Genomic DNA, 25,036 nt, shown 5'->3' on the forward strand with positions numbered 1-25,036 from the left:
AACCGAACCAACATCAAAGTTCACAGAAAGTATGACTGAAATGGGGAGAGAATGAGGGATCAGCAAGGCACTGGCTCCTAGTATCACCAGAGGAAGAAAGGGTAGAGCACTTTACTGTTTTCTACAAATCAGTTCTGCTTCCATGAAGTTCAGTTCAGTCGCTCAGTCATGTCTGACTCTTTGCGACCCCATAAACTGCAGCACGCCAGGCCTCCCTGTCCATTACCAATCCCCGGAGTCCACCCAAACCCATGTCCATCGAGTCGGTGATGCCATCCAGCCATCTCATCCTCCGTCGTCCCCTTCTCCTCCTGCTCGCAATCTTTCCCAGCATCAGGTTCTTTTCAAATGAGTCAGCTCTTCGTATCAGGTGGCCAAAGTACTGGAGTTTCAGATTCAACATCAGTCCTTCCAATGAATACCCAGGACTGATCTCCTTTAGGATGGACTGACTGGATCTCCTTGCAGTCCAAGGGACTCTCAAGAGTCTTCTCCAACATCACAGTTCAAAAGCATCAGTTCTTTGGCACTCAGCTTTCTTCACATTCCAACTCTCACATCCATACCATAGCCTTGACTAGACAGACCTTTGTTGGCAAAGTAATATCTCTGCTTTTTAATATGCTGTCTAGGTTGGTCATAACTTTTCTTCCAAGGAGTAAGCATCCTTTAATTTCATAGCTACAATCAGATCAGTTCAGTTCAGTTCAGTCGCTCAGTCATGTCCGACTCTTTGTGACCCCATGAATCGCAGCACGCCAGGCCTCCCTGTCCATCACCAATTCCCAGAGTTCACTCAGACTCACGTCCATCAAGTCAGTGATGCCATCCAGCCATCTCATCCTCTGTTGTCCCCTTTTCCTCCTGCCCCCAATCCCTCCCAGCATCAGAGTCAGCTCTTCACATGAGGTGGCCAAAGTACTGGAGTTTTAGCTTTAGCATCATTTCTTCCAAAGAACACCCAGGGCTGATCTCCTTTAGAATGGAGTGGTTGGATCTCCTTGCAGTCCAAGGGACTCTCAGGAGTCTTCTCCAACACCACAGTTCAAAAGCATCAATTCTTCAGCACTCAGCTTTCTTCACAGTCCAGTTCTCACATCCATACTTGACCACAGGAAAAACCATAGCCTTGACTAGAAGGACCTTTGTTGGCAAAGTAATGTCTCTGCTTTTCAATATGCTATCTAGGTTGGTCATAACTTTTCTTCCAAGGAGTAAGCGTCTTTTAATTTCATAGCTGCAGTTACCATCTGCAGTGATTTTGGAGCCCCCCAAAAATAAAGTCTGACACTGTTTCCACTGTTTCCCCATCTATTTCCTATGAAGTGATGGGACCAGATGCCATGATCTTTGTTTTCTGAATTTTGAGTTTTAAGCCAACGTTTTCACTCTCCTCTTTCACTTTCATCAAGAGGCTCATTAGTTCCTCTTCATTTCTGCCATAAGGGTGGTATCACCTGCATATCTGAGGTTATTGATATTTCTCCCATCAATCTTGATTCCTGCTTGTGCTTCTTCCAGCCCAGCATTTCTCGTGATGTACTCTGCATAGAAGTTAAATAAGCAGGGTGACAATATACAGCCTTGACATACTCCTTTTCCTATTTGGAACCAGTCTGTTGTTCCATGTCCAGTTCTAACTGTTGCATCCTGACCTGCTTATAGGTTTCTCAAGAGGCAGGTCAGGTGGTCTGGTATTCCCATCTCTTTCAGAATTTTCTAGTTTATTTTGATCCACACAGTCAAAGGCTTTGGCATATTCAATAAAGCAGAAATAGATGTTTTTCTGGAACTCTCTTGCTTTTTCCATGATCCAGCAGATGTTGGCAATTTGATCTTTGGTTCCTCTGCCTTTTCTAAAACAAGCTTGAACATCTGGAAATTCACGGTTCACATATTGCTGAAGCCTGGCTTGGAGAATTTTGAGCATTACTTTCCTAGCATGTGAAATGAGTGCAATTGTGCAGTAGTTTGAGCATTCTTTGGCATTGCCTTTCTTTGGGATTGGAATGCAAACTGACCTTTTCCAGTCCTGTGCCCACTGCTGAGTTTTCCAAATGTGCTGGCATATTGAGTGCAGCACTTTCACAGCATCATCTTTCAGGATTTGAAATAGCTCAACTGGAATTCCATCACCTCCACTAGCTTTGTTCATAGTGATGCTTTCTAAGGCCCGCTTGACTTCACATTCCAGGATGTCTGGCTCTAGGTGAGTGATCATACCATTGTGATTATCTGGGTCATGAAGATCTTTTTTGTACAGTTCTTCTGTGTATTCTTGTCACCTCTTCTTAATATCTTCTGCTTCTGTTAGGTCCATACCATTTCTGTCCTTTATCGAGCCCATCATTTCATGAAATGTTCCCTTGGTATCTCTAATTTTCTTGAAGAGATCTCTAGTCTTCCCCATTCTGTTGTTTTCCTCTATTTCTTTGCATTGATTGCTGAGGAAGGCTTTCTTATCTCTTCTTGCTATTCTTTTGAACTCTGCATTCAGATGCTTATGTCTTTCCTTTTCTCCTCTGCTTTTTGCTTCTCTTCTTTTCACAGCTATTTGTAAGGCCTCCCCAGACAGCCATTTTGCTTTTTTGCATTTCTTTTCCATGGGTGCAATAGTGATAGATAATTCTGAAGAAAATGCTTCACTTGCCCCTCAGTCTCAGAGCAATCTGTGGAAAAAATGAAAATAGGATATATCTACCTCTCAAATAGGGGGAAAAAAATCTACATTGAGTCTAACAAACGTTTTGTTCATTACATTGCAAACACACATAACTCACTGAAGATTTCTGGTTATTGTCTTGGCAATCTAAATTTAAAGAAGGTATGGCAGCCTCCCTGGTGGTTCAGACAGTGAAGAATCCCTCTGCAATGGGGAGACACTGGTTCGATACCTGGTTTGGGAAGATCCCCTGGAGAAGGGAATGGCAATCCACTCCAGTAATTCTTTCCTGGGAAATCCCATGTTCAGAAGAGCCTGGAGAGCTATAGGCCATGCGATTGCAAACAGTTGGACACAACTGAGTGACTAACACTTTCTTTCTTATGGCAGCCTCCAATGATTTGGCAATGAGCTTTTTTGGAAGAAATTGAACTTAATCTTAGGAAAATACCCTCATAACAATTTTTTTGTGTTTGATTTTCCTGCAGTTATCCAGCAGGAGAACGAGTGTGCTCAAACATCATAAAATGGGGACCTCCTTGCAAGAGCAAATTTCAACATTGAGTGTCTTGCTTTTGGCAAATCTTTGTAGAGATTTTAGGTATCTTCTGATGTCTTCTCACCCATAACCCCTGGCTAAGAGGTCAGGGGTAGCCAATGTCCCCTCCCCTCAACTTAAAACTTCCATTGGTGCATAAATTCCAGCAGGCATGTGCTGTCAATAATCTCACAATTGATGATCTTTGTGTGTGTAGTCTGTACTCCCCCATAGGATAAGCTGCTTTTCACTTTCTACAACGATTTCCTCTGTTGTTTATAATCATTAAGTTGCATGGTTCTGCATCTTCTCACAATTTATTTTCATTTCTAATGAAGCAGTAAAATAATAATATAACCAATATGTTTATCATGGGCTCCTGTGGTTCATTTCTGGTGGTCTTCTAAGGAATGAAAGTACACAAGGCTACTTTTCAGCCAAATAAAATGAGTGCCAGAAAGCTATTTTAGCAGATTTGGCTCACAGGAAACACCCCTTCTGTCCAGATCAAGTGGGTCTTGACTTGGGGATATGTGGCTGAACCACACCAACTCCATTTTGTCAGCTCCATCTTAGTCCACACAGTGCTAACTTCCCCCTTTCTACATGATTGAACTTTAGCCTAATTTACAAGAAGTGAGTCCAAGCCAGATCAGTACCCTATCAACTTTTGCCCTTGCCTTCATCTGATGTGAGACCTGCAAGAGTGCTATTGCTGACATAAATGGTTAATGGTCATGAAACCCCTGAGGGGAGGAACCCCGATTCCAGTTGCTACACCTGTGCTTTTGTCTTGTTAGTCAGATTCTACTTTTAGCTCTGGTCCCTTTAAATTCTTTTGTACCCTTTTTGGCAGTCAGTGTGCAGTGCAGCTTCGAATGCCTCTGAATTATCCGTCGACTCTATCCTTTGTGCTTGAATGTGATTTACCCACAGTGAACTTCATAATCGCACTTCATGGCATTGCTCCCTTTGTTTTTTTGGTCTCAAAGTTCCATCTCAGTTTGCAGGATATCATTCAGTATATGTGCCTCCCAACAGGGATGCTAAGTGCTATTCCTGAAAGTTGGAATTATAAAGATAGAGAGCCTTGGGAGAAGAGGTCACGTAGACTAGCCCCTTTGTCTCAGAAATGAGGAAACGAAAACAAAGGGTCTGACTTGATCTTCTAAGGTATATAAGGGCTGGAATTTTAGGTGGACTCTCCTTGCTTTTTGGAAAGTACTTTTCAACTAAGGTCAGGGGACATGAAAAGCTGGGGTTGGATGCGGAGGGACAAGAGTCTCTTACTAATACACGCTTTGCTAAGCACATCACATCTTTCACTGGGCATCAGCTCAAATATCTAATACCTGTTAATGAGCTGCAGCACAGAATTTCTGGTCTGGTTCTTGTCCTGAACAGAATTCACTGTTTTATGAACCAAGTATTTTTGGTGTTTGTGGTGAGCACAGGTGCTATGAACCTAATTGGTTCCCCTCCAAAAAATTAATATGTTGAAGCCCTAACCCCAAGTGTGACTGGATCCGGAGATAGGGTATTTAGGTAATTAATTGAGATGGGGGAGGGGCATAATTGGATAGGACTGTGGCCATAAGGAAAGAGGAAGAGATACCAGATCTTTCCCCTACATGTGAGGACCCAACAAGAAGATGACCACTAGTAATACAGAAAGAGGTTTCACCAGAAACTGACACTGCTAGATCTTGATTTTGGCACTTCTATCCTCCAGAACTGTGAGAAAATGAACTTCTGTTGTTTATGCCACCTAGTCTACAGTATTTTGTTATGCCAAGCCTAGCTGACTAATATAATCAGGAATACGTATAAATAGATGAGCCCAGATCACTGCCCTAAAATGATACATTTACCACTTGAAATTTATAAGAACCAGTCACCTATAATCCCACCAATTAGACATGTTAGCATTTAAGTGCCTAAGCATCCATACTGTGGTGTATTAATATTCACATATTTTCTGACTAAAGGGGATTATGCTGTTGCTATTTGCAACCTGGAGTATTACCTTACCACTCCCTTCTAAGAGATGACATTCTTGAATAATCAGTGGGTTTACAGGAAGTGAAAACTATGGTCTCTGCAATAGCATAAATGTTCCTAAGCATAAAGGGGGTTGGGGGGTCACTTCTACTCAAATATCAGTGAGGTGACACAATCACAGGTCTTAGAGTTGTTGTTGTTCAGTTGCTAAGTTGAGTCTGATTCCTTGTGGCCCACGGACAATAGCATGGTAGGCTCCTCTGTCCTGTACTATCTCCTAGAGTATGCTCAAATTCATGTCCATTGAGTCGGTGATGCCATCTAACCATCTCCATTCTTTGCCACTTCCTTCTCCTTTTGCCCTCAATCTTTCCCAGCATCAGGGTTTTTACCAATGAGTCGGCTCTTCAGATCAGGTGGCCAAAGTATTGGAACTTCAGTTTCAGCATCAGTCCTTCCAATGAACATTCAGTGTTGATTTCATTTAGGTTTGACTGGTTTGATCTTACAGTCCAAAGGACTCTCAAGAGTTTTCTCCAGCAGCACAGTTCAAAAGCATCAATTCTTTGGTGCTCAGCCTTCTTTATGGTCCAAATCTAACATCTGTACATGACTACTAGAAAATCCATAGCTTTAACTAGACTGACCTTTGTTGACAATGTGATGTCTCTGCTTTTTAATGCACTGGAATGCAAAAGTAAGGGCTACATGGAGTAACAGGCAAATTTGGCCTTGGAGTACAAGATGAAGCAGGTCAAAGGCTAACAGAATTTTGCCAAGAGAATGACTGGTCATACCAATCACACACTTCCAACAACAAAAGCGAAGACTCTACACATGGACATCACCAAACGGCCAATAAGAAAATCAGATTGATTATATTCTTTGCAGTCAAAGATGGAGAAGCTGTATACAGTCAGCAAAAGCAAGACCGGGAACTGACTGTGGCTCAGATCATGAACTCCTTATTGCCAAATGCAGACTTAAATTGAAGAAAGTAGGGAAAACCACTAGACCATTCAGGTATGACCTAAATCAAATCCCTTACAAGTATACAGTAGAAGTGACAAATAAATTCAAGGAATTAGATCTGATAGACAAAATGCCTGAAGAACTATGAACAGAGGTTTGTGACATTGAACAGGAGGCAGGGATCAAGACCATCCCCAAGAAAAAGAAATGCAAAAAGGCTAAATGGTTGTCTGACGAAGCCTTACAAATAGCTGAGAAAAGAAGAGAAGCTAAAGGCTTCTCTTGGCAAAACTCTGTTAGCTTTTTCCCTGCTTCATTTTGTACTCCAAGGCCAAACTTGCCTGTTACTCCAGATATCTCTTGACTTCCTACTTTTGCATTCCAGTCCCCTATGATGAAAAGAACATATTTTGGGGGGGTTATAAAAGGTCTTGTAGATCATTATAAAACCATTCAACTTCATCTTCTTAGGCATTAGTACTTGGAGTATAGACTGAGATGACTGTGATATTGAATGGTTTGTCTTGGAATGAACCAAGATCACTGTTGTTTTTGAAATTTCACACAAGTACTGCATTTCAGACTCTTTTGTTGACTATGAGGGCTACTCCATTTAATTCAGATGACCCATAGTAGTAGATATTATGGTCATCTGAATTAAATTCACCCATTCTTGTCCATTTTAATTCACTGATTCCCAAATGAATATGTTCACTCTTGGCATCTCCTGTTTGACCACTTAAAATTTACCTAGATTCATGGACCTAACTTTTCAGGTTCCTATGCAATATTTTTTTTTTTTTTTACAGCGTCGGACTTTTACTTTCACCACCAGACTCATCCACAACTGGGTGTCATTTCTACTTTGGCTCAGCCTCTTCATTCCTTCTGGAGCTATTTTTCTGCTGTTCTCCAGTAGTATATTAGATACCTACTGACCTGGAGGTTTCATCTTTCAGTGTAATATCTTTTGCCTTTTAATCCTGTTCATGGGGTTCTCAAAGGAAGAGTGCTGAAGTGGTTTGCCATTTCCTTCTCAACTGGACCACATTTTGTCAAACACCCCACCTTGACCATCTATCTTGGGTGGCATCGTATTATATCTCTTGAAATAAAATATGCTTTCCTTCACAATGTGGAACTATTAATATTTTGTTAGAAGCAAAATTAACTCTTCCTTGAAAGTTTAAGCAGATGCACCCTTGGAAGATTGCCATTTGGCAGATGGTAGCTCATTGATGACCTCCATTTCTTGAATTGTTGTTTAAGTCCTTGTTGGATCAATTTCTATAATTTGTTTGGCTCATTTCTATATGATTTTACATTCTTATGTGTATAAATATTTTTGCATGTATTACCAAAGATTATTGAAAAGATTGTGTTTTTAAATTATTTCACACTTTATTTACGTTTTCTGTCCCTAAGGAGGTTTCTTAGAGAATTAGGTGAATATATATTTTCCACCCATAGGTGTTCACCAGTTCTAGCCTTTGGAGTATTTTTAGAATCTAAGTATTATGAAGAAAACAATATTAAACTTGGTACATGATTAAGAAGGTGGAAACATGGTCAACCCATACTCTAAGGTGGGAAACCTAATAATGGGAGTATAACAACAATTGAAGAAGTTTTCCTCAAGGAATAAGTGGTCCAAGCCCTACATAAGTCTTTCCAAACTGGGGGCCCTGTACCAGGAATATGAGCCCCCAGAATGCTTGGCTTTGTAGGTCAGTGAGGCTTACTTTCAGGAGAGCCAGAGGGCTGTGGGAAATAGAGACTCTACCCTTACAAGGTGCACAGAAAATCTTAACAAGCTTGGGAACCTAGGACAGAAGCAGCAATTTGAAAGAAGCCTGGGTTAAACCCATGTGCAGATCTTGGAGAACCTCCTGGAGAGGTAGAAGGCAACTGGAGCTCATCATGGGGATATAGACATAGGTGGCAAACATTTTGGGGGAGCTGGTTCTACCACATGGACCCTGGTGCTAGAGTGCCATTTTGTAATCCTCCTTCTAGCTTATTCATACTATAACCCAGAACTGACCAACACGCCTATCAGCACCAGTACTGGGATTCCTTAGGCCAAGCAAAAACCCAAGCAGAGATACAGACCCACCTTGAGATCCCTGAAGCCTGCAGTTACCCTGGAACCCAGCTTTGGCCACCTCAGGACCTGGACCCACATACCAGTGGTCCAGAACTAGCTGCAGCACCAACCTCACCCATCCAAGGGGTAGGCACCATCCCATGATACTCTGGACCTTAGTCCAGCTTCCTGATAGGTTGAAACACCAGCTCCAGGACACTCAGGGCTATGTAGCCCATGTTCCCAGGACCCATCTCCATCTATCAGAGAGTTTGTGCTAGTCCTGAGAATCCCTGGGCCTCACCGTCCCCACAAGCAGGCCAAGAACACAAACTCTGTGACCCATGGGCCCTGCAGCCAGAGACCCCAGGACCCACCTCTACATGTCAGGGTGGTACCACCACCCACCAGTGGGGAGACACCAGCCCCAGAACCATCAGAGCCGTTCATCCTGCCATATCAGGACCCATCCCACAACAAAGCTGGCTGGTGCCTGCCCCAGGACCCCAAGGATAACTTGGGCTGCTCAGCCAGTGCTGAGGACTAGAATTTGGCTGTACCTACCTATGGGCTGAGACCAGCTTCAGGACACCCCCAGGCCATGATTCCTCCCACCAGCAAGTGAATACCACATCTAGGACACCCAGGCCTATAGCTACACACTCCAGAGCTCCTCGGGATCATTGGAGTACAGATTTAGGATAAATGAGTCCCCTTGTCAGGATTATTATTTATTATGTTTGTGGAATACTAGAAAAATCATTTTTTATATTCACTTATTTGGCTGCATCAGGTCTTAGTTGTGGCATGCAGGATCTAGTTCCCCAATCCGGGATTGAACCCAGGACCCCTCACTGGGAGTGCAGAGTCTCAGCCACTGGACCACCAGGGACATCCCCTAGAAAAATCTGAAGAAAGAATTAGAAAAAGTGATATGGTTCACAATGATATCAGGAAAAACTTCCATCAAATCAACTGCAATTAAATTTTTCTGGATGGGACCTTGACATGGTCTTAAACAAGCAGAATATAGTTTTGGGAGTGAAAAGCTCACTTCAGAGCCATCGCAGATTCAAAACAGGACTGTGGACCCATAAGAAAACTAGCGTTTTACAAAATGCCATAATTTCTGTTGTGTTCATTGTTGCTGCTTCAGTATCTCAGTGTCTGCCCACATGATATACAAATATTTTTCAGAACTATTCTGGCATGCTGGTCAGAAATATAAACTATGTGTGAATTCCTGTGAATGAACTAGGATATTGTTTTTATTGTGCTAGGTGTGTTTTCCATTTAGTGAATCCAATAACCAAATACAGGCATTAATAAACCAGTGTTACAACTGCACCATATGGGCCATGAAGCAGAAATGCAAGGGTGGGTGACACACATGACCTCTAGGAAGGAGGGAGGGAAAATGGGGTTCGATGGTAAAGGCCTGGAGGGGAAATGAGAATATGTAATTAGTCACTTTAGAGGGTGATTGAGGAACGCGGAGACCTAAAGAGTAATCACGATCTAACAGTGTTCAGTTCAGTTCAGTCGCTCAGTCGTGTCCGACTCTTTGCGACCCCATGAATCGCAGCACACCAGGCCTCCCTGTCCATCACCAACTCCCGGAGTTCACTCAGACTCGTGTCCATCGAGTCAGTGATGCCATCCAGCCATCTCATCCTCTGTCGTCCCCTTCTCTTCCTGCCCCCGATCCCTCCCAGCATCAGAGTCTTTTCCAATGAGTCAACTCTTCGCATGAGGTGGCCAAAGTACTGGAGTTTCAGCTTTAGCATCATTTCTTCCAAAGAAATCCCAGGGCTGATCTCCTTCAGAATGGACTGGTTGGATCTCCTTGCAGTCCAAGAGACTCTCAAGAGTCTTCTCCAACACCACAGTTCAAAACCATCAATTCTTCGGCGCTCAGCTTTCTTCATAGTCCAAATCTCACATCCATACATGACCACAGGAAAAACCATACCCTTGACTAGACGGACCTTTGTTGGCAAAGTAATGTCTCTGCTTTTGAATATGCTATCTAGGTTGGTCATAACTTTTCTTCCAAGGAGTAAGCGTCTTTTAATTTCATGGCTGCAGTTACCATCTGCAGTGATTTTGGAGCCCAAAAAGGGTTCAGGATGGGGATCATGTGTATACCTGTGGTGGATTCATGTTGATATATGGCAAAACTAATAAAATATTGTAAAGTTAAAAAATAAAATAAAATATAATATACACATATATATATATATAATAAAAAATAAAGTCTGACACTGTTTCCACTGTTTCCCCATCTATTTCCCATGAAGTGATGGGACCAGATGCCATGATCTTCATTTTCTGAATGTTGAGTTTTAACCCAACTTTTTCACTCTCCACTTTGTTAGCTACTGAAAATTCAAATTAGAGCAAGGGCTTTACAGCTTAAATAGCAAACTGTAAGTTCCAACCTTAGGAAAATAGTATTAATTTGACAAGCATACCCCATTCAAATTTTTTCAACATTGTCTGTATTATAGAATTCATTGTAAAGCATAAGTGTTAATTGACACACTTTGCAGAAATAGCTGAATTTGAAAGTTGAATTAATAATTCCTGTTTCAGCCTTTCTGGTGATCTCTAGGGTCATTATCATTTTATATACCTCTTTTATTCTCTAACTCTCTAAGAGTACAGTACAGTAATCCAGGGTACAATAATCCAGAATTTTTATGTGGGAAATGATGAAAAAGTAAAGTGAAAAAACTGATAAGAAAAATCAAAATTACCTCAATCAAACTTCTTTCAACATATCTCATATTCAGAATTATTTAATATACATAAATGAGAAACCAAAAATAGTACAAAAATATCAGTTTACTTCTCCAGATCCCTGAATTCTGAACTTACTATTACTATATGCTCAAATTTATCCTATTCCAATTTTTCACCTTCTATTTCTTACAACATTTAAAAGAAAATCTACTGGGGTCAGTAGATTGGCTTAACTGTGTGCAGGCTTGTAGACATGAGTTTGGTTGGTAACAATTTTGGTAACCCAGATTGGACAGCAACCCTGAGTGTGCATCTCATCCATGGCACATCAACATCTGTTCAATGACAAGCCCTTGGGGCTGCCTCACAGACAAAGGTACTCAAGCAGCTGCTGGATAGGATCCAAGAGCAGCCTAGATCTAGATTTGACCTTCTGTTGGATGAGGCCCATTCCAGATAGAGCTGGCTGCAAGCTCTATTGTATCCAAAAACTAACACTGGTTCACTGGTGAGTGGGGCTGGGTCCTGGCACAGCTGGCTGAGGAGTCCAAGGTATCTCAGAGCTGGTGTTGACCTGCTGGTGGGTGGGACTGAGGTCCAGGCTCTTCTAGGGCCACTAGCAGCTCCATGGTGGGCAGAGCTGGGTCCTGGAGCTCTGGCTGCAGCTCCTGGGTGTCCCAGGTCTAGTGCCTGTGCTCTCATGTGTGGGACAGATCCTAGGCACTCTGGTGGACAGGGTTGTATCCAGTGGCACCTGTGGGCTCAGGCCATCATAAGGCAGACTGGATACTGGTGGATGGGCCTGGGTCTCTGCCTGGCCAGTTACTTGACCTGAGACATCCAATCCTGGTGCCCATAGGCTTGTGGTCAGGAGCAAGATGTCAAAATGATACTTGCCAGCACCAATGTCTATGTGGCAGAAAAAGCTTTCCAAAATTGCTTCCACCAGTATCTATGTCCCCAGAGTGAGCTCCAGATTTCTCCTACCTCTCGAAGAGACACTCCAAGATCAGTAGGTGGGTCTGACTTAGGCTCCTTTCAAATTACTGCTTCTCTCCTGTCTTTATTTTATTGATTTCCTCTTTGATCTTTATTATTTCCTTCCTTCTGCTGACCTTGGGCTTGGCTTGTTCTCTTTCTAATTCCTTTAGATGGTAGGTTAGGTTCTTTATTGGAGATGTTCCTTGGTTTTTGAGGTAGGCCTGTATGTCTATAAGCTTTCCTCTTAGAACTGCTTTTGCTGCATCCCATAGGTTTTGGAAAGATGTGTGTTTATTTTTATTTGTCTCCAGGTATTTTCTAACTTCCTCTTTGACTTCTTCACTGATCCATTGGTTTTTTCCTATCATATTCTTTTCTCTCCATGTGTTTGTGGTTTTTGCATTTTCTTTATGTAATCATTTTCTAATTTCATACAGTGTGGTTAGAGAAAATGCTTGGTACAATTACTGTTCTCTTAAGTTTGTTGAGACTTGGGTTTTTTGTGGCATAGCATGTGGTCTATCCTGGACAATGTTCCATGTACACTTGAAAAGAATGTATATTCTGCTGCTTCTGGATGGAATATTCTATAAATATTTATTCCATCCAACTGGACTAATATGTCATTGAAGGCCACTGCTGTCTCCTTATTGATTTTCTATCTAAATTATCTGTCTATTGCTATAAGTGTAGTGTTAAAGTTCCCTAACATTATTGTATTCTTATAAATTTCTTCCCAGAAATTTTAAGCAACAGAAGATACATAGCTGGATGGAGAATTGTTGATTTAGAATATAGATGAAAGAAATTATATAGAATATGTCATAGAAAGACACATGAAGTAAAAGATTAAAGAGATGGCAAGAGACTTAAGAAATGGACTTAATACTAAGGAGGTATTAAGTACATCTTGTAGGCATGCCAAAAGTGGTAACCTGGCTAAATTTTAGAATAATAATATTCACAGAGAAACAGTTGATACTTTCCAGAATTTAGGAAGGCTATGTTTCCATAGATTCAGGAAGCACACCTGGACACATCGTAGTAAAGCTACAGACAAAGTTAGCATATAGATCATACTAGCAAACAAAAAGACACATCGTCTACAGAGCCATGCCAAAGACTATGACAGTAAATCTCCTTTCATAAACAAATGGAAGCAGAAAGCAAGTAGTGAGAGTAAGCAACCACACAGAGAGTGCTGCATTCCTAGCCTAAGTATCATGATGAGGCTTTGATAGACTCGAAGACGGACCACTCAGAACACCACGACAAGGACAGACCTACTGCTGTTCCTTAGTCATAAGCCACTGCAGGTGTACCTCAGCTGCACAGAGCTGCACTGAACTTCTCAAGTTGGCCCACTTCTAAGGACTGATCAAGGAGGTGGTATAAAGTCCTGACTCTGTTGGGCCAGTGTGAAGTGACTTTAATGGCTCATTTTACCTTCAGATTCAGTATGGGATCAGAAAATAATTTTGGAGAGTCAGCATTAGATATGCACTTCTTCCTCTGCCCACACCTGTCTTCTTCCCCATCCCTTTCTCAGGCAATGAGAATGCATAAATGTCCTGCACATGAAAGACCACATCATTCTTAGAATTTAATTTGTAAAAAATGACATTGGAGACAACATGAAAAATCATGATATTTACAACAACAGACACTATTTTTAGGGAAATTATATTAAGTCTTGTTTAGGCTTCAGAGACAAAGCAGAACACGCCTCTGACCTTGCTTCTGACCTACCAGGACACTGCCCTGACTACTGCTGTGGGTGTCAGCCACACCTGCTGTGAGTGTGGAAGAGAATCTATTATCTATTGTGTAATACATAGATAAGAAGAGGATCTTGTAATTTAAGACCCTGGAGGAAGTCTGGCCAACCACTCCCTGGATTTAGCAACATTCCAAGATTGGTAGAACAAAGCAAACAGTACTGGAAAATATTTGCAAAATACCAGAGCTGTAGTTTTGCTCACATATTGATGATGATAATCAGTTTGCAGCCTGGGATTATAAGGGGGGAAGCTGGCACTGCAATCTTTGAAGTCTCACCCATGGAGTTAAAGTGCTACCTGGGATTTTTTCCCAATCGGAGCTCCAGATGTGCTGTGTCACCGGACTTCCCAACTCTGCTTAAGTCTGGATGATAGTCAAAATCCAATTTGGTATCCACTGCTCTATTTCTCTCTCTCTCTCTTTTTTTTAATGTTAGTGTATTGCAAGTAAGTTAGATTATTCTCTAATAAATACTTGTATTATTTATTTGTACATAACAAATGGCTTATTTTGTTAACAAATCCTTTGAACCTGAGATGAAAGTGAAACCTTATGACAAAAGATCTATGGTAAAGGAACTTCCAAGGAATGTTTGTCACTTCTGGTATGCCAAGGAGATGTCTTTTCTTAGTCCATTTCTTATGTTTCTTGACCTCCATTTAATCCTTTTATACTCTTTATAAAGTATTTTGTAGTATTTCTTTCATCTATCTTCTAGGTCATATATTCTCTGTCCATTTGTTTCAGCTGTTTAAAATTCCTTTACTCTTCTATTCCAGTGGTTATGATTTTCAGTACTAGAAAGCTTATTTGCCTTTTGATAATTAGCTATTTATTACTCATGTTTTATGTATCTTATCATCTATTTAAATATGTTAAGTACATTTTTTGTACTTTGTATCTGATTATAAGTCTTTACAGGTTTCCATCTTGGTTTATTGTTTATCCTGATGCTGTCATTTTGGAGGGGGAAGTTGTATTTGTTTAAGGGGGCTTTAATTGTAGGAATACTTGTAGAAGCCTCAATTTGGGTTAAGCTCTTCTAGACGCAATTAGATTTGCATTTGCCATATATATGAGTTTGCAAATAGAAATTACTTGGGCCATGTTGATAGTATTAATTAGAATACCAAAGCTACATCAAGGCACTCTTTTGGTTACAAATTCTTTATGCAACATTTTATTCTTCACCCATCATTTCAGTTCAGTTCACTTCAGTAGCTCAGTCGTGTCCGACTATTTGCGACCCCATGAATTGCAGGACACCAGGACTCCCTGTTCATCACCAATTCCCAGAGTTCATTCAGACTCACATCCATCGAGTCAGTGATGCCATCCAGCCATCTCATCCTCTGTCGTCCCCTTCTCCTCCTGCCCCCAATCCCTCCCAGCATCAGAATTTTTTCCAATGAGTCAACTCTTCACATGAGGTGGCCAAAGTATTAGAGTTTCAGCTTCAGCATCAGTCCTTCCAAAGAACACCCGGGACTGATCTCCTTTAGAATGGACTGGTTGGATCTCCTTGTAGTCCAAGGAACTCTCAAGAGTCTTTTCTAATACCACAGTTCAAAAGCATCAATTCTTCAGCACTCAGCTTTCTTCACAGTCCAACTTTCACATCCATACATGACCACTGGAAAAACCATAGCCTTGACTAGATGGACTTTTGTTGGCAAAGTAATGTCTCTGCTTTTCAATATACTATCTAGATTGGTCATAACTTTTCTTCCAAGGAGTAAGCGTCTTTTAATTTCATGTCTGCAATCACCATCTGCAGTGATTTTGGAGCCCCAAAAATAAGTCTGACACTGTTTCCACTATTTCCCCATCTATTTCCCATGAAGTGATGGGACCGGATGCCATGATCTTCATTTTCTGAATGTTGAGCTTTAAGCCAACTTTTTCACTCTCCACTTTCACTTTCATCAAGAGGCTTTTTAGTTCCTCTTCACTTTCTGCCATAAGGGTGGTATCATCTGCATATCTGAGGTTATTGATATTTCTCCCATCAATCTAGATTCCAGCTTGTGCTTCTTCCAGCCCAGTGTTTCTCATGATGTACTTTGGATATAAGTTAAATAAGCAGGGTGACAATATACAGCCTTGATCTACTCCTTTTCCTATTTGGAACCAGTCTGTTGTTCCATGTCCACTAAGGACAAAAATTAGAATTTTCTTTGGTCCTTCCTTTCTTATGAAAAAGAAAGTCCAGTTTTTCACTATGGGTATAGTCAATTAATCATTTAGAATTATGTGTGTGTGTCAGCTGTCTATTGATTTGAGCCACTTTCAAGCACATCTGAGTATTTAAAATACTGTTTAACATAACTTTGTATATTACAACTTATAATGGGAAGATTTTAAGTTTTTTACACAATTTCCAAATGTGAAATGTAAATATCCCTTAAAAATATAAAGCATCCTAAGATCACTCAGTGATAATCATCCGATACCTAAGCTACACTGCAAAGTTTTCCAGACAACCTTCACATACATACCTGGTGCTGAAAGGGGCCTCTTTTCTTGTGGAGCAGTCCAGCAGGACAGACTAAGCTTTTCCATGGTAGCCCTATGTCCTGTATCAGCAAGACAGAAGGACATTCCTTCTTAAAACTTAGCCCTGTTATTTGTATAATATAATTTCCACTGTATTTTATTCATTGCTCAAAATAATCACAGGCTTCATCAACTCAAGAAGAGGAGGAAACAGACAGGACCTCTCACTGGAAGGAGTATTCAGGGATGAGCTATACTCCTGAATCTAATAGCCACTGAAATCAAAGAAAAGCTTCTTGAGGTGTTTTTGGGTGCCATACACAGGGTATGGCCATAGGAATAAGTGTTTTGTTCACTATACTATGGTGATTTCTTTGGATTGGTTTACTTTACTTACCTCTAGGAGAGGGGCACCTACTATTTTGTGGAATCTTATACTGCATGCCACAGCTTTCACACCAAAGTGGACTGAAAATTCTAACCATTATAGACATTCTCTCCCACTTGTAGGGTCATTTATATAGACAAAGAAACACACAGGTAGACAGCAAGGAGAATGTAAGTACAGATTTCTTGGTGAAAGGAACTCAGACAAACCTGGTCTGAACATCTATTTTTTCTGACTTAGGGACACAGAGTTTTCTCATATACCTCATGGTCCTCTTCTTTTTCGGTCCTCCAACATCTGACATTATAGCTGTAATTCATCCTTCTCAATTGTGAAAAGTGCATTTCCACAGAGTCAAATGAGGCAGGTTTGAGGAAAACATTTAGGGAGAGTGAAAAACATAAGAAGCTGTCCTTGCATGATATTGGAGTGTGGTTAAGGGAAATACTTCATTAAACATTCTTCACTTGAATTAATTTCCAAATGAAGATTTGAGATCATTGAAGGTTATTCTTTTATATTGAGATATTTCCTATCAAGCAGATTCATCAAAAGAAGCATGGTTTCTGTTATCCTCTGACATAATCACTCAAAGGCAAAACCATGCCTAATGGATCAGACACTGAAGTGAGATTCAGGGAATCACCTGGATCCTGGTGTCAGTTCTAATTCAGTAGCCATGTGGCTCTGGGTAATGCCCTTCACCTACTAGAATATGGTAAAGGACTCTGATTTTTCAGACGGATATATTACACAAGCCAGGCTATTTACTTCCACAAGCACAGTAACCTTATATATTACTCCTACTTAAAACAAACTTCCCTCGGGTGCATGACAAAATACCTGCTCAAGCATCAGGCCCACCACGCTATATGTTTTCTGCTTATCTTCACTTCTCAAAGATTGATGAATTTCACAATGCCTCTGTATAGAGGAATACTGCAGTTATTTCTGCAGTAGCTTGAACTGAACAAGTTTCAGCTCTCGTTTATGTTTTACAATAAATTCTACCATACACATTATGTTGAAAAAAATTTGAACTGTCTCCCTAGGGTTTAAACTTATAGTTTGTTATTTAAGCAGAAAACTCTTGTCCTAACTTGTATTTGCAATAGCCAACACCATTAGATCATGATTATTCATTAGGTGGCTGAGTTCTTCAGTCACCCTCTGAAGTGAACAACTGTGTATGCTCATTTCCCCTCTTGGTCTTCAACACTGAACCCCATTGTCCCTCCCTCCTTCCTAGGTATCAAGTGTCCGTCGCCCATGCACTTCTGTCTTCATGGCCTACATGGTGCACTTGTAAAACTGGTTTCCTAATGCCTATATTTGATTATTGGATTCACCTAATGCAAAACACACCTAGCCCAATAAAAATATGCTAGTGGGTTAGATTTCTTACAGGAATTCACACACAATAGCAATGGACAAGAATTGCTTGGAAAAATATTCGTATGTCATATGGGTAAACACGGGGATATTGAAAGCAACAACAATGAGCACAATAGCAATGAAATAATTCTGTGAAATATTGTCTCTTTCTTATGGGTCTAGAGTTCCCTTTTCAAAAATGCAATGGCTCTGAAATTAGCTTTTCATTTCCAAAATTATATTCAGGTTGTCTACGATCATCTCAAGGTCCCACCTAGAGATATTTTCTTAACATTGCTTTGGTGGAAGATTTTCCTGGCCTCCTTGGGAATCATATTCTTTTTAAAAAATTCTCTCATAAGATTTCTCTAATTTTACACAAAATACTAAATAATATTCTTGACAATGAGGCTCATTTATCCTAAATATTTACTGCATTGACCAAAGAGAGCCGTGGAGGTATAATAGCCCATCAGAATTCTTCCATATTGGACCAAAAAATACAGACCTTCATTGCCCATTTTGGAATAGGTACTGTCCACTTCATACCTATAATACTAAGGGAGGCGCTGTCTAGTATCTTGCCCCAGGACCTCAATTCTTCTTCTTTTTTTTAATTCTAATCTTTTTTTTTTTTTCAGTTTTACTTATTTATTTATTTTACTTTACAATATTGTATTGGTTTTGCCATACATTGACTTGAATCCCCCATGGGTGTACATGTGTTCCCCATCCTGAACCCCCCTCCCACCTCCCTCCCCATCCCATGCCTCTGGGTCATCCCAGTGCACCAGCCCCGAGCACCCTGTATCATGCATTGAACCTGGACTGGCGATCTGTTTCACATATGATAATTTACATGTTTCAATGTCATTCTCCCATACCATCCCACCCCTCGCACTCTCCCACAGAGTCCAAAAGACTGTTCTATACATCTCTGTTTCTTTTACTGTCTCACATACAGGGTTATCATTACCATCTTTCTAAATTCCATAGATATGCGTTAATATACTGTATTGGTGTTTTTCTTTCTGCCTTACTTCACTTTGTATAATCAGCTCCGGTTTCATCCACCTCATTAGAACTGATTCAAATGCATTCTTTTTAATGTCTGAGTAATATTTCATTGTGTGTATGTACTATAGCTTTCTTATCCATTCATCTGCTGATGGACATCTAGGTTGCTTCCATGTCCTGGCTATTATAAACAGTGCTGCGATGAACATTGGGGTACACGTGTCTCTTTCAATTCTGGTTTCCTTGGGTGTATGCCCAGCAGTGGGATTGCTGGGTCGTATGACAGTTCTATTTCCAGTTTTTTAAGGAATCTCCACACTGTTCTAGATAGTGGCTGTACTAGTTTGCATTCCCAACAGTGTAAGAGGGTTCCCTTTTCTCCACACCCTCTCCAGCATTTATTGCTTGTAGACTTTTGGGTAGCAGCCATTCTGACTGGCGTGAAATGAGGACCTCAATTCTTTTTCTTTATCTCATGAGGTTCTGCCAGTTTAAAGAAAGTCTTCTGTTTTTTCTGTCCTGTAGAGCCCTGTCCCTTTCCTGAAGGGCTCAGGAAAAGTTTGATTTCGTGGATTATCAGGATTTTATCTTAATGTTTGGCTGAGAGTGGTGTACTTTACGGGCTCTTATATCCTACACAATAGGAAATAATTACAACTGTAGGTGTAAAGAATACTCTGTAACAATTGAGAATGACAGACTATCTTCTCCCTCACAGAGGAAAGAAGAAATAAAATACTAAAATGAAATTACTGAACATTCACAGAATTGTGAAAAGGACTGTGGTGGGGCCACCTTGTTTCTCGTAAGTGGTCACCAGTGTTCTCTTAATAAGATGGAAGAGGCAGGAGATATGCCCACAAGTAGTTCAAAATGCATATCTCCTATGGGTTGATTTTGTGCCTCTAAAATTAATGTATCTATGCCATAAACACTCATATGTGATCATATTTGGAGATAGAGTATTTACCAAGTAATCAAGTTAAAATATGTTCTTTAGAGTAGGTCTTAATCCAAATGAGTAATATCCATATGAAAAGGGAGGAGCCTTTTGATGAAAGTGAAAGAGGAGAGTGAAAAAGTTGGCTTAAGCTCAACATTCAGGAAACTAAGATCACGGCATCCAGTCCCATCACTTCATGGCATATAGATGGGGAAACAGTGGAAACAGTGTCTGACTTTATTTTCTTGGGCTCCAAAATCACTGCAGATGGTGACTGCAGCCATGAAATTAAAAGACGCTTGCTCCTTGGAAGGAAAGTTATGACCAACCTAGACAGCATATCAAAAAGCAGAGACATTACTTTGCTAACAAACATCCGTCTAGTCAAGGCTATGGTTTTTCCAGTAGTCATGTATGGATGTGAGAGCTGGACTATAAAGAAAGCTGAGCGCCGAAGAATTGATGATTTTGAACCGTGGTGTTGGAGAAGACTCTTGAGAGTCCCTTGGACTGCAAGGAGATCCAGTCCATCCTAAAGGAGATCAGTCCTGGGTGTTCATCAGAGGGACTGATGTTGAAGCTGAAACTCCAGTACTTTGGCCACCTGATGCGGAGAGCTGACTCATTTGAAAACACCCTGATGCTGGGAAAGATTGAGGGCAGGAGGAGAGGGGGATGACAGAGGATGAAATGGTTGGATGGCATCACCAACACAATGGATATGGGTTTGGGTGGACTCTGGGAGTTGGTGACGGACAGGGAGGCCTGGCGTGCTGTGTTTCATAGGGTCACAAAAAGTCAGAAACGACTGAGCAACTGAAATGAACTGAACTGAACAAGGGAAAATCAGACATAGATACATACATATAGGGAAGAAAATGTGGGGAGGTATAGGGAGATTTCAGCTATCTACAAGCCAAGGAAAATGGCCAAGAATGGAGGCCCCTTATGCATTCACACCTTGTGTAAGATCCAACTCAGATAAAACCTTGATTTGGACTTAGAGCCTCCACAAGTATGAGACAATAAATGAATGTGTTTAATTGACCCAATCACTAGCATTTTGTACAGGAGCTCTAGAATACTTGAAGTGTTGAGGGTATTAGTCGCTCATACATGTCTGACTTTTTGTGACTCCATGGACTGTAACCTGCCTCGCTCTTCTGTCCATGGAATTTTCCAGGCAAGAACACTGGAGTGGGACTCCATTTCCTCCTCCAGGGGATCTTCCGGACCCAGGGACTGAACCTGAGTCTCCTGCATTGCAAGTGGATTCTTTACTATTTGGCCATTTTCTAATACTTATATAATATTTAAATGATCTTAATTAGTTTTATAAAGTGAACAATAAAATAGATAATCATACTTCTTACACTACTGTCACCAGACCCGAACGCCAGACCCAGGAAGACCATTATTGGTTTAGCTAGGATAACCTCACTGTAGGGTGGCTCCGTGACTGTGGCTACCAGTTTGAGTCCCTCCTTGGCTGACATGGAGTCAACATGAACTTTTTAGCTTCTCTGATGAATGCCCTCGCCATCCCTAGGATGTTAAGCTGAAAACCATGAAGGTTTTCCACTTCAAAAACAAGAGAATAAGGGCTGGAAAAGAATGACATTAGATCATCTGAATGAGTTAGGGTAGAAACTTCTGATTCTAGGGAGTGTGAAATGAGTTTTTTTTCCTGAATTTTTTGTTGCACTTAACTTCTATGCTGTGTTGGGGTCCTCTTTATAAGTGAATCCAGAAACAATGGTAATGTTGAAAGGGTTTCTGAATGGGGTATGCCTATCCTATGAACAACATCATCCGTGAGTTGAGACTTGCAAATTGTTAACTCAGCCGTGAAGCCATTTCCCTTATTTTGCCTTTACAGTGAACCACAACATTGCAAGGTGATTGCTCACTAGGCTCTTATTTCCTCAATCATCAACTGAAGTGAATAATTACTAGTGTTACTCCCCCTTCCAGTCTTCAACATCAAACTGCTTTTCCCTTCTCTGTCCTACATTTCTTGTATATCAGAGACCTTTGAGGTCCCAGCTATCTCTTTAAAACCCAATTGTTTTGTATTTTTAATGTTTTTTTTTTATGACTGATATGTTCATTTAATTTCTGAATTTACAAATGTGAAAGAAACACAGCTCTTTAAAATATCTAATGGATTCTGTTTCTTAAAATTACTTCCTACATAATATATGTATTATATTTAGGTCTTTAGTCCATTTTGAGTTTATTTTTGTATATGCTGTTAGAGAATGTTCTAATTTTACTTTATTGCATGTAGCTATCCAGTTATGCCAGCACCACTTATGGAAGAGATTGTCTTCTCTCCACTGTATATTCTTGTCTTTTTTTACTATAGATTAATTGACCATAAGCACATAGGTTTATTTCTGGGCTCTCTCTTCTGTTCCACATATCTGTTTTTGTGCCAATACTATACTGATTGTATTAATGTAGTTTTCTGATATAGTTCAAAGTCAAGGAACCTGATTCCTCCAGTTCTGATCTTCTTCCTTAAGATGGTTTTGGCAATTCAGGGTCTTTCATTTTCCATACAAAATTTAAAATTGTCTGTTCTAGTTTTGTAGGAAATGCCTTGGTATGTTCATAGCAATTGCACTGAGTATGTGGATTGCCTTGGATAGCATGTTTATTTTAACAATAACAATTTTTCCAATCCATAAACAAGGTAAACCTTTCCCTCTGTTTGTATTATCTTCACTTTCTTTGATCAGGGTCTTATTTTTTCTAAGTACAGGTCTTTCATCACCTTAGGTACGTTTATTTCTAGGTGTTTTATTTCTCTCTTTTTTTATTCATTTTCTCTCACCCTAGTGGCTTGTCAGTAATAAGAGTGATCATTTTTTGAGAAATAACCACTATAAATAATTAATCAATTCCAGTATGTGTGGTATTTGGGGGACCTAAATAATGTTTAAGAAAAGAATTTATAATTTGCAAAATGTTAAATATTTTTAATGTGTATGTGTAAGTATTCCTATTTCTGTTTGTGTTCTGTATTTGGAGAATGGGATTTTGTCATTCTCTTCATACTGATCATTGGTTTTGATAAATTTTAGAGATAATAGCTGTTCATTTAATTCCTATAATTTTCAGGAGCACTCTGCTGAGGAAGCCAGGACATTTTGCTCATGCCACTGTAGATCAGTCTGGAGAAGAGTCTGTGTTGGAGTAAAATGTATACCAAGTGACCTGAGTCACTCTGATGCCTGAAAGAGCTGGAGTTATAGAGGTCTGTCATACTCTCTCAGGAAGCTCTAACTGATTATTTCATTTTTCAACTTAGGTGAATTTCACTGGGTTTGGCTGAAAGTGAAAGTGAAGTCGCTCAGTCGTGTCCAACTCTTTGCGACCACATGGACACCAGGCTCCTCCGTCCATGGGATTTTCTAGGCAAGAGTACTGGAGTGGGTTGCCATTTCCTTCACCATGGAATCTTCCCGACCCAGGGATCGAACCCAGGTCTCCCGCATTATAGACAGACACTTTACCGTCAGAGCCACCAGGGGAGTTTGGCTGACTGGGGGTTAAATGTGGGGGAGGGGCACGTCAGGAGTTGGGAAGTGGGACGTCCAGTGTCACGTGACTGGGCTGCCATAGTAACAGGCCTCCCTGCCTTGCATCCAATCAGATATGGACAGTGTCTGTGACGTCAGGGAAAGCAGGGCCTATAAATTCGGCCAACGGCCTTCAACCCCCTCACTGTTCTTCTGGGCTGAGCTATGGGGAATGGTGGCTCTGTCGTGTCCCAACCATCCTCTGACAGCTATGAGGAAGACGTGATCACCAAAGAAACTGGCACCTCCGAAACTGAGCCCTCTGAAACGGAGATGGCGAAAGCAGAGACCTCCAAACCAGAGCCGTATGATGCAGAACCAAAAAAGGCAAAGCAGAAGACAGCTAAGGGCCGCTGTCGCCGTCGCCGGCACTGCCATAACGACAATTTCTCAAGTTTTGCTACCTACTTCCCTAGGGTGCTGAGGCAAATGCATACAGGCCTGAGTCTTTCCCACGACTCCATGAACATCCTGGATTCGTTTGTGAAAGATATGTTTGAGCGGATTGCCAAAGAGGCCGGGCGCCTGGCCTGCTACAAGTGCTGCACCATCACGCACGAAGACATCGAGATAGCTGTGCGTCTTCTGTTGCCTGGGGAGCTCCGCAAGTATGCCATAACTGCGGCCACCAAGTCGCTCATCAGATACCACACCTGCAGATGAACTGCCTCTGGACTGTCTGACCATCTTCCCCTTAGGCCCTACATTACTCTTTAAAACATTTCTACCCCAAAGAAAACATTATAAACCTCATTAACTTTGCTTCAATATGTGTCGGTTGTGTCATTTGTTCGATGGAAAATCGTGTACTTTTCCCAACTCGTCACTTTCCTAAACGGTTATTTCTATTCATGATTTCTCAGTAATTTTAGGGATCTTTATGGTCAAAATTCTTTCCCTACAAGTTTCACTGGCCTTTTCCATTTTCATTCTCCCATCTATATTTAGGTATCATCCAGAGATTTTTATATGGGGTATGCTGCTGCTGCTGCTGCTGCTAAGTCGCGTCAGTCATGTCCGACTCCGTGCGACCCTATAGATGGCAGCCCACCAGGCTCCCCATCCCTGGGGTATAGCAACCGATAAAAAACAGTGTGGTCTTCCCGGGTGGCTCAGAAGTAAAGAATCTGCCTGCAATGCAAGAGTCGCAGGAGAGGCAGGTTCCATCCCTGGGTCATAAAGATCCCCGGGAGGAGAGCATGGCAACCCTCTCCAGTATTCTTTCCTGGCGAATCCCCATGGAGAGAGGAGCCTGGTGGGCTACAGTCCATAGGGTCTGCAAAGAGTCGAGCCCCACTGAAGCAAGGTAGCACGCAGGCACACAAAGAGCAGTGTGTGTGTGTATGTGTGCTCAGTCACTCAGTCATGTCCGACTCTTTCTGACCCCATGGACAGGAGCCCGCCAGGCTCCTATCTCTTCGAAAATTTCCAAGCAAGAATACTGAACTGGGTTGTCATTTCCTA

The 25,036-nt window shown here is 41.1% G+C and overlaps 1 protein-coding gene across 1 annotated transcript; it reads left to right on the forward strand.

The window, feature by feature from the left end:
* Positions 1-23,713: 23,713 nt before the first annotated feature.
* On the forward strand, positions 23,714-24,340 carry LOC147340945 (histone H2B-like). Its single transcript, XM_086388779.1, has one exon. The coding sequence runs from the start codon at positions 23,738-23,740 to the stop codon at positions 24,233-24,235; it is 498 nt and encodes a 165-aa protein (XP_086244905.1). The 5' UTR covers positions 23,714-23,737; the 3' UTR covers positions 24,236-24,340.
* Positions 24,341-25,036: the final 696 nt, after the last annotated feature.

This window comes from Bos grunniens, chromosome X (genome assembly GCF_055505025.1).
Source record: "Bos grunniens cultivar Pamir isolate PY7600 chromosome X, Bosgru_T2T1.0, whole genome shotgun sequence".
NCBI classification, from domain to species: Eukaryota; Metazoa; Chordata; class Mammalia; order Artiodactyla; family Bovidae; genus Bos; species Bos grunniens.

Coding starts and splice junctions, on each gene's coding strand:
- LOC147340945 (XM_086388779.1), top strand. CDS start 23,738: ATGGGGAATGGTGGCTCTGTCGTGTCCCAACCATCCTCTGACAGCTAT.